The sequence below is a fragment of the Calliopsis andreniformis genome, unplaced genomic scaffold, assembly GCF_051401765.1.
Source record: "Calliopsis andreniformis isolate RMS-2024a unplaced genomic scaffold, iyCalAndr_principal scaffold0022, whole genome shotgun sequence".
In the NCBI taxonomy this organism is placed as follows: Eukaryota; Metazoa; Arthropoda; class Insecta; order Hymenoptera; family Andrenidae; genus Calliopsis; species Calliopsis andreniformis.
In genome coordinates this window covers 2706146-2718813 of record NW_027480432.1, presented here as the reverse complement: position 1 = coordinate 2718813, position 12668 = coordinate 2706146, and the positions used below count along the sequence as shown (strand labels likewise).

Below are 12668 nucleotides of genomic sequence, written 5' to 3'. Positions count from 1 at the left end.
TTATCATCCAATTATAAGTCTAACCGCGTGTTACGCGGCATTCGAAAGTCGAAAGCTGGAAGTTTGATTAAGTCGACTAACGAAGGCCGGGGGCTGGAAAGAGCGAGAGCGGGTTGGATCGGAAAGGGAGAAACTCCTCGAGGAGAAGAAAAGATGGGAAGAAAGGAGGAGCGGAGGAGGAGGCTTGGATTCGCGGTAATACAGGGACTCGATGATTGTGGATAAAAACGATATCGAAGGGTAGGGGGACGGGGGTGAGTTAGAGTCTCTTGCTCGCGAGCTCGTTCACTCGACCCGCGAACCTCGACGGAGCTTTAATTTTCCGGTGAATCCCATCCAATTCGAGCTCCGACAAACCTTCGCCTCTTTCCTCGCGCTTCCCCCTTCCTCGCTCCTTTAGAGATCGAGACGTACCGCTCAGGAACGAGCGCGGATGGGATGCTGAAGTTTCGAGCCGAGTCGAATCGGTTGCGAAAGCGTCGACGTCAAAGGCGATCGAATCGATTCGATCCTCGGCTAGGGAGAAAGTGCTCCCCGCGGCACGTGTTCCCGCGTGCATGCACGCACGTCCCATGTGTGGGGTCACGTGCATAGACGACGCTGACGACGCTTGGGTGCAGCTCCTAGAAACGGGCGAGGCCTCGAATCGGCTCGAGGTAACTCGATCGGATCGATAACCTAATTAATTAACAATCCCCAGCGAGCCGCGTTTGTAAATTGACGACACGTAAGTGCATGTGCTTCGCGGTGGAGGAGGAGCAGCCGTTGTCATACCTGCCAATTACATATCGTATCCTACGTTTCCACTCTGCGTTATCGCGTTTCCGCGTTCGCTCGATCGAACTTTCCCCGCCGTTCAACGAAGTCGCTACTTTGCTCGCGGAACAGCGTCACCCCTGCGAGCCTTCCGCGTTACGCGACGCGTATGCTAATTCTGGCCGAGCCTTCGATCGGATTCTTATTTCGACGGAACGACGAGATTGGATCCCCCGTTTCTTCCGCGGAACGACGCGATTAAAAACGCGGAAAAGTTGGCTCGAACGACGCGGCGTCGCAATAAATTTTAAGGGTTACCGGAACTCTGCGGCAGGACGGAAGGAAGAATGGTGGAAGAAGAAAATGACGGTGAGGGATGCAAGGGGTGACGAGGGTGGTCTTCCCGCGACTTTCCTAGCGGGATCGCGACCCTGTTGGCACTGTCCGCCGCGGATTTCGGAGAAGCGCGCTATTCAGCCCGCGGAGCCCGCCTTCTGCGAGAGAAGTTCGAAGTAATGCGCGAATGTTTCTTGAAAATTTACTTGTTATCCCCCGTGTGCTTTCGTCGCGCGAAAGTCTTGAAATCTTCGCTCGCCGGGTTTCTGTTTCGCGTAACAACGGATTCGAGAGTACGGAGTGGTCGAGAAAAATTTCGCTTTGCCCCCCTTTTCTTTCTCTCCCTCCCCAACTCTGTCTCGTTTCCTCCCTCTCGAATAGAATTTGTTCGTTCACCTAACGCGGTCATTAAACGGCCACTGAAAACGTACGCGTCACTGAACGAGACCTCGACGATTATTTTTTTTTTCTTTATATAATTAAATGTACTCCATTTGTCGGTACAATTAGTGCGGTTAACTAATCTATACTATTAACTATGTTCACAATGATCGCTACAATTTTTACTTCATAGTTCATAGTATAAATGTCGACAGCTTACGGTACGTACGCTACGCTAACATCGGATTTCAAAGTCGTAGTTTTTTAAGTGTGTGTGTTTTGTGGCGCGCCATCGAAGATCTCTCACATCCGTCGATCAATCGTCCCTTCTCACCCTTTCTGATCGCGAAGGATCAGCGCGCCTGTTCTGTTCATCTGCGTCCCTCTCGCTCTCTCTCTCTCTCTCTCTCTCTCTCTCTCTCTCTCTCTCTCTCCCTTCATCCCGTTTTGTGTATCGTTAAGGCAAGAGCAGAAAACAAAGTCAAAGGAGAAAGGTCGAAGAATCTCGCGAATACCGGCACTCGCGGCAGAAGCGACCCTCCGTTTCCTTTCTTTTCCCTTCTATTTCTCCTTCCTCGCAGCTTGACTCTTCTCTCTCCTGTCTCTCTTTTCGTGTTGCCTCTCCCCCGTGGTTTGTCACTCTCTTCGTTTTGCGACGTTTGACAAGCGACGTTTAAGTAATCCTACGTAAAACTCTACGCGTTAAGACGCCTACTTAAATTGCGGGCACGAGGGGTTAAGTATAATATTTATACGTTACGCGCTTAAATACAACGGCTAATTAGTTTTACAATACGTCAACATCGTTCGCCTCCCGAGTCGTCCTCTAAGTACCGTTTTATCGTTTTTCTTTCATTTTTCTTTTCGTTTAACAACAACAGACTTACTTAATTCTAATTATGTTTCTGGTTTGTTACTTTCTAAGGCCTTGTTTCTAGCACGGATCCTGCTGTCGCTAAGGCAGTGGCTCTTGTAACTCTCTCTCTCTCTCTCTCTCGCTCTCTTTCTCTTACTCTCGTTACTTCGCCCACACGCATTCACACGCACCCACACCCATCGCACCCGTTATCCTCCCTGACGCGTTTCGCTCCCATCGTGTGTTACCGCCACAGACTTCCGGTCGATCTTCGATTCCCGATCGATTGAGGGGATAGTGGACCACCTATCTGCAGTTACACCTGCAGGGACCCCAGAACAGTAAAACCTCTTTCACGCGGCTATTCGTGATGCTCGATGGAAGGAGACAGAAAGAAAAAAAAAGAAACGAAGGCGCTTCTCCGCCTCGTCTGACCAGTGACGGACCTCGACTACTGCGTTCAGTAGTCGAACCAAGGATTGCCGAGGCGATCGAGCGCTCGGGGGATCGCTGGATGATTTTCATCGACTGCGCGTTAAGAGCGAAGAGGAAAGCAGCTTCTGGCGAGCGATCGTATCTGTTGGCCCGCGTGCAACGAATTCCTCCCTTAATGGAGCCTCCATTGAGAAATCAATGTTGTCTCCCGGCACGTAAGCTTTATTAAGCGCGGGATTTCGCGAAAGCTCGCGGCTCTTCGCGTGGGCAAAGCTTCCGAGAAATTAAATTTCAGATTGCTCTGCTTCTGCCTCCTTCCCAGCTATGCGCTCGAGGAGGTCGTTAGAACAACCCAACGAATTTCAGCGCTCCACGGGGCTGACTGTTGTTTAACCCTTCGAAGTGATTCCAGATGCGAAGAGCGAGTTGAATCAGAAAGTTGCGAAAGAACGAAGGGAACGAGGACCGTCAACGACGACGACGACGTCTACGTCGGCGACGGTGGCCTGTTTTATGCGGACGCTGTACGTTGGGAGACTTGTGAGATCAATACGTAGTCTGGTCTTCTCGCCTCTCTCTCTCTCGCGCCCACACACACACTCTCTCGTCTTTCTCTCTCTCTCTCTCGCTCTCTCTCTCTCTCTCTCTCTCTCTCTCTTTCTCTCGCTCTCTCGTTCTCTGTGCTCCTCTCTGCCAGGATTCTCACTCTCTCACCCATTCCCGCCCCTCTGTTCGCGGCAGCTTCCAGCGAAACCCAAGCAACGCTTCAAGCTCTCCTCCTCGAAACTTCCCCTTCGGCCGACAGCCTGCTGCCGTCTCCTTTTCCTTTCCTACGATTCCTCCAGGCCAGCTTTCCGACCGTCGCGAAATGGTCCCTCTCCCATGACCTCTCGGAATTTATCGCGCGATTGTCCTTTTTGTTTCACCTTTTGTTACGCTCGCAGAGCAGACCTCCACGAGGCCAGCCTCGCGAGCTCGGCTCGCAAATGGGAGAAGCAGAGTGGCGAGACGAGAAGCAGGAAAAGTCTGGTGACTTCGTGGAGCCGCTGGACGGTGGAACGAACACTTGCTGCTGCTTTTCTTGAAATATCGGAGCTACCCAGCGGGAAGGATATATTTTTTTCTCGTGGCGGCTTCTCTTGGCTCCTATTTCTCCTCTTTTCTACCACCCTTCTGCTCCCTTTTTATCGCATTCTCGCGTGTAACGTATCGCGCATCCGGGAGGGCGGCAGACCCGAGAAAAGTACGGCAGAGCTACCCTCGCGTGTCGTTTGCGTGGCGAAGGAACGAGCGAGGATTTTCGCGAGACGTCTATGCAAGAAAACTCCCACGCTCTCGGACGCTTATCGATCAGGCTTCAGTTGCAATTAAAAGGCGAACTTGGGAAAAGTTAGTTCCGAATCGACAATGAAACACCGAGAATCATAATCGTCGGTGCTCAGGAATTCGCCCACATGTATTCAGAACGTTAATTAATTTCTCTTACTTACGTTTCTCTTATCCAGCTTCGACCACAATTTCTACCACTACCATAAGAGAAAAGAATTATTTAACACAGCGATAAGCGTTCAAAGGACGAACCTGAAAATCCTGCGGCAAGTAGAGAGAGCAAAAGAGAGAAGAGAGAGGGGGATGGAAGCCAGAATGGGTTAGTTACGAAGGTTGCGTGGGATTCCTTAATTCTCTTTTACGAGCAGCGTGCTCGAATTGCGGGCGCAGATTTCTGGGGTCGCAGTTACCGTCGAATCGTCAGCCCCGTGGCGATACGAGAAAAGAACTGGGAAAAGTGGACGAAGTATGGCCGGAGGGGGGACGGGGACGAAATTAATTTTTCAGCAACAATCGTAAAAGGTGAAAGGATCAAAGCCAGAAGCGGCTGGCGAAAATAATCGAGCGCGTTCGACTCGCGGAAGCGCTTCACGTCGCGATAACGAGAATGGGCGTGACGACCGTTATTGATTCGCGATTGAGAATTCCTTGTGAAAGAGCGGGACAGGGAACGCGTGTGTATCGATCAGGTCGAAATCGCGAAGGGTGAAGAAGGGCTCGAGAGGAAGCGGAGAGTGTCGAGAAAGAGACGACGATCGAGCCACCGGAAGAAGCTACTCGTTCTGCGCTTGATCGCGGGCAGAAGGTCCGCGAGACGCGACTTGTTTTCGCGAAACGTGATTGTTTGTCCCAAAAAAGAATCTCGCGTTTCTGGGGTAGAAAGGTGTTCACTGTCGCGACCCTCGAGTTCATTTTCTTTATACCTAGATTTTTATTACTCCGTCAGCCCTTTTCGTTTTCGTTAATGGTCCAAGAACATTGCTTATCATTTTCTAGGCGAACGAACGAACGAGCGAAACGACCCACGAGCGCGACCCAGGCTCGCGTCGTCCCTCGATCATCCAAGGCGACGCGAGAGAAACCGATCGGAAGTCGAGCGGCGTGATCGACGAAGAAAACGAGAACGCCTCGAGCCGACAGGAAGCGAGGAGAAACGGCCGGAGGAATGGATCCCGCAGGGGCGATGCGCCAGGGGATTCGATAGATTCCGAAAAATTTCGCGCTTTATCGTCGCTCTAAGACTTCGCGAATAAACTCTGACGGGACTCGTGTTTCTCGCGTTTCACGCTGCGGGGGAAACAGAGAACGAGACTGAAACGTAAACGGGGATTGTTCGCGGGGAGATCGATCACGTAGCCTCGATGTTCGCGTCTCCTCCGGGCGTTGCGAGTTTTCCTCTCGACTCGTCCTGTGCCCTATCGCTCCGGAATCTGGATATAATGAAACACGTGGGGCATAAAATAATAGGACTATACGAGAAAGTCTCTCAATAAGGAGTCACGGAGACGAGAAATTGGAAATGGATCATAGAGCAATAGTGCACGCGAAGAGTGCGTCTACGGCTCGTAACTGTCTGACATATGTGTGTCATTCTCCTCAGTTTCCTGTCCTCGATTTCAGGGATCGAGTCAGCCTTTTCTGAAACGTCGCGAGCCGTTCCAAGTTATTGCTCTGGCCAGCGTTCACCAAAGGCCGCTTTGTTCGGTAACGGCGTCTTGGATTTGTGCGTTTCGACGTCCCTCGCTCGCGGAACCGGAAGTCCACTCGCGAGTTGCAGCTTCGTCGATGTCCGATCGCTACGAGCCGCGCGCATTCTTCTAAGTGTTGTTACCATGATTCCCTGGATTCACGATACCAATTGATCCACGCACATTTACACATTCTCTTTTCTCTCGTTGTCTTCGACGCTCGCAACGGTCAGTCAAAAATCGCCGATATCGAGGACCCTCGACACAGGCGCGCATCGTCACGTCCTCTTCCCCTAATTGCATTCATACGCGGCTGGGTATATGTACGTTTTACGTGTGCGCGCGTACACATATTTACATATAATTGCGCGAACCTGCGGACTCAAGTTCGTTCCATTCGTCCTTCTTCGTTCCCCTCTCCCCTCCACGCCAGCTTCGTTTACAATGTTTAATTATAGTATTTATATATTTATAATATTTATATGGTTTCCTCCTCGACCAACCAGCTAGCCATGCTAGCCATCATCACGTGTCTCCTGTCCTCACGCACCCACGCACTCACGCATACATTCTCCTTTCTCTCTATCTCTTTCCCTCCTCTTACAAATGTAAATTAGTAACAATTATGAATTGGACAATGTTTAACAACGTAATTAAAGCACACGCGGTGTACCGCGCTCCTCTCTTTCCCTCTCCACGTGTGCCCTCTGTGTAAACGCGCGCGTGTGTATGTGTATGCACGTACACGCGCACCTGTGCACGCGTGCACGCGTGTACGTGTGTGTAGGACACGCCTGCTCGCTTCCTGTACGCGATTTCCTGCAATTACGACGACTACGGTCCTCCAGTTCTCTCTTCGCTGCTTTCACCCCCTTCCTCCTCCCGCAGTGGCCTCGTGGCTTCGTTCTTCTTTCGTTCCCTTTCCCACTCCTCGCCCTCGATACTCTAATTCTATTCTTCGATCTCCCACGCCCCTCGCGAATGCCCCTATTTGTGCGCAACGATTTTAGAACCTTCGTTCGTTCACGCTATTTCCGTACTGTCGTAGCTTCACCCTCGGAGAGAAGGGGTTGCACACTTCGAGAAGAATCGAAGTCGATCGCGAAGTTACGATCGCAGTGGATGCCCCACGTCCGTAATTAGGCCGCGTTGCCCGTCGCTGGAGATATTTGTCTGACGTTTGCAACGAGCGCGACGTTAACGATTCCTCGGTTCTTGAGTTCGTCTGGCTTCCGGTCCTCGGTGTGAAACAGTTTCGAATGCTTCCCTCGGTCTTCACACGTTTTACTCGCGAGTCGTTCCATCGTTGAACGAGCTTCGAAGCACTAAAATCGGGTCAGAGAAAGAATCGACTTGGAAGGCCTTCCCTGTAGTCGCCTCGAGGGGAAATCTTCCCTCGAGCATCTCCTTGGCTGACGCGTTGGATGCTCGAGACGTGGAATTAGCGTTGTTAGGGGGGTTGCTTAGGTAGACCTTGAACGATGAAGAGCGTGGTAAAGAGGGGATGAGAACAAGCAGCCATTATACTTTTTCCTGAAGATGAATATTAATCGTATACCGTCGGTGACAGAGGGAGGACTAATAGTTCCGCGACAGGGTGTGTGTGTTTGTACGTGTGGAAAAGGGGAAGTGGTAATTTTCTTTAGTTCCTCGGGAGAAATCTCGTTTCGCGAAGTCGAAGCCACGGCGACTGCTGGGAGGGGGGTATTGGAAAGGAAAACTTTTTTACGCCGCTATTTCCGCGGCACTTCTTTGGACTATTTTCTCGATAAAAAAAATCCGTTAGCTCCCTACGGTTTTACGTCTCGCGATCAAACGTTTCCCTATTCGATTTCACATTTTTCTTGCGCTCGCCATTCGCTCCACTCCATTCTCTCTCTACCTCTCCCTCACACTTGCTCTCGTTTAGTCGTATCGTTACGTGTCTATGTTAATACGATAGTTATTTAATTATTGTAATGTCTAAACGAACACATATTATACCTCGATAACGTCGTGTTTTATTTATTCGCGTGCCATTTTCTGTCTTGTCAATTCGCTGCTCGAATCGCTCTCTTAAAATCCATTCTTCCCCTCGTTTCTCCCTCACGACCGAAAGACTATTTACCTACGTCTCTTGTGTGTGTATGTGTCTTGTCGCTGCGTGTGTATGTGTGTGTTTGTGTGTGTGTTTTTAACGTTAATAATTAATGCCTTATACGTGAACGTGTGCTTTTTTCTGGTGTGTATCGTGTTCGTCAGTCACCCTAATCCTTTCTCACCCCCTGTTCGCGTCTCATTCATCCCTTCCATTCGCTCGTTCGCGCTTCTAATAATTCCTTTCGCAGTAATTACTATCTCTGTGTACTGTGTACGTATATGTGTGCTGTATGTTTATGCGTGTCTCGCGTCGAATGTATAATAATAGTTATATCATAATCATTCTATCGTTTACGTTAACATTACTTTATCGTTTTCTCCATCATTACTTCATTATTTAATTGTTATTTATTTATTATTTATTTCATTATTCATTATTATTATTCGGTAACTATTATTTATTCATTACTCTTCATCATCACCGTCATCGTCAACACCTGCCTCGTCGTCATCATTATCTTCATTATCATAATCATCATCAGATCGTTATCATTGTTATCATCATTATTAATTTAATTTATTAATTATTATTCTATTATTGTAATCATTATTATTCGCCATAGACGTTACGGTTCCTTCGTTTCGTGTCTTCGACTTGTCTGGAGCGTTTCCCTCGTCTTCGATGTCCAAATATTCGTCTTCTCTTCCCCTTCTCAAAATCCCTCTCCTTCCACCCTTCTCTATCGCCTTCTCCACTGCTTCTCGATCTTCTACCAACTCGCGACGCTTCAACCCTCTCTCTTACACGCGCTCTCATCCTCGGCCCTACGAGGGCGTAGAATCACGGAAGGTGCCAGAGTCCTCTTCGCTGGATCTCTGGCTACCAAATAGAAAAAACCTGCGTGTCACGCTGCTGCGCCTCCTCTCGGCGCTCCTATGGCGGGTCCTTCCTCGAGGACAGTCTGAAGTGTCGTCGTCTCAGCAGCGAGTGCCACGCGTCCCCCCAATCCTCAGACCTCTTCCTTCTCCTTCGGTCTCTCAACCCTCGGGGCGCCCTCGCCCGACCCTTCCCGCCCCCCAGATCCATGGATCCTCTCCTCATCCTCCGCGACCTCCACCATCGGTACAACCACCACCACCACCATCGCCACTTCACCGCGAACTCGCCGAAACGTCGCGTCCAGTGGCGGACCCAGTCGCGAGGCGTCGAGCGGAAGTCGATCCAACGGCCAGGACTCCACCGAGCTCGGACCTTCTCACGACCGCCCGACGTTCTCCGCCACCTCCACCACCACCAGCACCAGCACCACCAGCCTCGGCACCGGCGCTCGACCATCACCCACTTCTCGAGCAGCCACCTCGCACCGTGACGCGCGTCGAAGTAACTTACTCTGCAGGAGCGACGGTGCAGCCAGGCCAGCAGCTGACCCCTTTTCTCAGCCCCCGACCCACCGCAGAGCACCGTGACCAGCCGAGCGAGAGCTCGAGGGACCCAGAACATCGTCCGAAGGATGTCGAGGAGGCTGGTCAGCAACGAGCACAGCCAGAGGAGTTGCGGCAGGATCAACGAGCGAGCGGAAGAGGAGACGCTCGGCATCGAGCCGACGCCGCCACTTCCGCACAGCGACGCCCCCTGTTGAAGCTGCACTAGGCTCGTCGAGGACATGGTCGAAGACTCGTCCCCCTGGTCGTCGAGGTTGCTCTCCGTGGACCCAGGCTGTGGGTACTGGCCACCTGGACCAAAGAACCATGTCATTGTAGGACCTGGAGGGTGATCTAACAACCTCCTAAACTATCTAAATTATTCTAGACTGTAGATTCTTCGGGGCAGAAGGGATAACCGCATCGAATGCGAACTCTGGTAATATCGAGTTGTTTGCTTACGACTGTCGAGAATTAATCAGAGTTTGCTTGGTATTTACGATTACTGGGGGCAGGCTCGCTCTCGCGGGAGCGCTTGGAAGTCGCGTCGAGCATCGAGCCGCGGACTCGGGCTGAATAATAATGGATCATCCTCGCGGTCTGGACACGCTTGGCGGTCGCGTAGCGTTACAGTCGGACCAAGGCAAATTAGATTTGTTCGTGTTGCAAGAACAGATAACCCGAAATGATTTTTAAAGACAAATTTCGTTTTGTGTCACGCGGTAATTATGCCAGAGCATTGATCCTCGTTTCGTGAGGTAACATGAGGAAAGAAATCAGTGAGGAGCTTGAATTTCCTCAAGCCAAATTCTTTTCGCGTCCCGAAGCGTTTCATAGCGGACCAAAGGGTAACGATTTAAAGGAGGACTCCAATAATCTAACATCGAGCTTTCGAGTGAACACAGGTCGACGGGAGAATCGAAGAGCTCTCGTAAAATTAATCATTCCCATCAATCCAGACGTCTGGTCGTGTTCCCCGTCTGTCTGGTAAGACAGTGAAATTTACGTGACACCTCGAACGAATGGAGGTTCGCCCCGACTTTATGACTGCTCGAGATAGCTCGACCCCATGGGAACCTTTCGAACGCGGTCTCGGGTTAGTCTATGTTTCGAGTTGAACGTCCAATAAGCGTGGGTCGAAATTCGTGGTTCAACGACGAATAGGAGGGCTCTGCTCGAGACGGAATAGGGTGTTCGGCAGATTGAATGGAAACAAAAACAGTCGCAAATGAATTCCGTCTCGTGGCAAGGTTTATAACGAATCGGCATTGAGGGACGGTTGTTGTTGCCCCTCCACGGGCACCCTTGATTACCATTCTCGCGACGTTAATCGGATCGTTAGGCTTTCGCAGAAGGACAGGGGGGCAGACGTACCTGTGGAAGCCGGCTGAATAGGAGCAATCTCGCAGTAGGGCGCCGTCGGTGGATCGTAGGTTCTCCTAGGCTTCCGTAGATCTCGGCCCGTGCAATTCGCGCAGAGACCCGCTTCAGGCCTCTCTTCGGAGCACGCGTGGAAGCAGCACTCGTCCTCCTCGTTGCCGTGCAGCGCCCGCGCGGCCTGCTCGCCGGTCTCGGGGATGTTTGGATCTGAAATCATTTCGTTTTCCAACGACTTGCTCCCACACGCTTAAACGGTCCTCCGTTCCCGAGTCGAGCACTGCGATTAGATCCACGGCGAACGGAAGAGAGACGATTTTGGCTCTGGGTCGGGGGTAACGAGGCGCTTCGTCGAAACAAATGGAGCTTGAGGGTGGTCTTTGTCATGGGATCCCCGAAAAAGGGGACGTTGAGAGACGAGGGCTATTCTAAACTCGTGAAGCGATTCGCTAAGTGGCGTATTAGGAGTCTAGCAACGCGTTTTTGTCTCTTTTCCATTGTCCAGGAAAGATACATCACGAGGTCGATCTGCGAGCTTCTCCGAGAGGGTGCCAAGAACGTTTTTACCCTTCTTCGATAAAGAGAGATTAGAGGCAAGCGATGGGATGGCGGACCGACGATTTACCTCTGCAAAGAAAGGTGGGTTCGCCGGCGTATTGCGTGGGGTAGGCGGGTGCACGGTCACCCGGAAGTAGGTAAGGGCAACGTTGCTCCACGGACTGGCAGAAGGACCGACACGGCCTAAGCCTGCTCCCAGCCCAGCTGTTCTCCGAGAAGTCCAAGTCCTGCGGTCCCCCATGAGCAAAGTAAGGCACCAGGGAGCTGCACACCCATTTTCTATACGCCTCCTGCAAGCACAAGGAATTCCCAGTTCGTTAGAATTATCGTATCGGATTCCTATCTACTCTGGTAGAACTAATTTACTACCCGACGAAGCTGATAATCCCAGACAGTCTAGGAAGGGACTAGAAAGGGAGCTGGCAGCTACGTCCTAAGTGGGTTCGATAAGTAGACCCAGTTTCATAGTATACAGTTAATGGTTAGATAGTTGGCAAGTCTCTGCCATTGGCGAACCGGCGGTCTACATTAAACTATAGATCTCCAGCCAACGATCGCTGGTAATTGATTATCGTCAACATCAAGAACCACGCAAACAGTTAAACTCGATAAGCGGCGAGACGGTTCGAAGGTGGATGGAAGAGGGAAAGCCCAGCGGCGTCTCTGCCTGGTTTTCTCTATTTGGAGTGATCTGATCCAGAACAAGCACTAAGTGGGGCCAGTGGTTGACCCCTGTGTCCGTTGAACGTCACCCCTCGTGCCTTTTGATGCCTAATAAAGAAGGGCTAGGGTCTACGAGAAGGGTTAAGGGTGCGTATAATTACACTGTAGCTGCAGCAAAAAACTTTCATCCATCCCCTGTAAGTTATCCCGATCCTCGCTCCACTGTATTCGTTCTTTTGCCCCGTTCGCCGCGCTTTATTAAATTTCCCGTGTACAGAGGCGAAAGGAACACGAAGGACAGGTCGGAAGAGACACGGTCGCGTATTACGTTTCCCATGCTGGCTTTTCGGCTTGCAATTTCGTTACGAAAGGTTCGCGTCGACGATTCCCCTCCCGCGGCGGACGAAAATCCGAATCGGGCGGCGAGAAATTTAATAATCGCTCACGAGAAATGGTCTCGTCCGTGACACGGTAAGCCTGTCGAATATTACCCTCCTCGCGGTATTTCGCCAAGATTTTTCGACGACATCGGCAGCTTCCACGACGTCAGCCTATCTCCCGGAGCGATCTGCCCGTCTAAGCGAAATACGAACGATCTGACAGAGTCCTGCGGAGGCCGAACTGCATCGCGATGCCGAATCGAGGCATCGACGCGAACCGCTCTCGGCCCAAATCTCGAGAGCACCTGAGAAACACGGACCAATCTGGGGAGAGGTTTCGCGGATTGCATCAGCGCTTTGGAAACTGCCCTCGACGACACGGTTACACTCGTCTGTCCACTCTACTAT

The 12668-nt window shown here is 51.2% G+C and overlaps 1 protein-coding gene across 1 annotated transcript in view; it reads right to left on the bottom strand.

The window, feature by feature from the left end:
* Positions 1-8794: 8794 nt before the first annotated feature.
* Mid1 (calcium-permeable channel component Mid1) overlaps positions 8795-12668 on the bottom strand; it is a 32018-nt gene continuing 28144 nt past the window's right edge. Inside the window, exons 2-4 of the mRNA XM_076391368.1 lie at positions 11285-11507; positions 10657-10869; positions 8795-9594 (exon numbers count right to left, since the gene is read on the bottom strand). Of these exons, the coding sequence (XP_076247483.1) occupies positions 8795-9594; positions 10657-10869; positions 11285-11507 (1236 nt within the window). The remainder of the gene's footprint in view (positions 9595-10656; positions 10870-11284; positions 11508-12668) is intronic.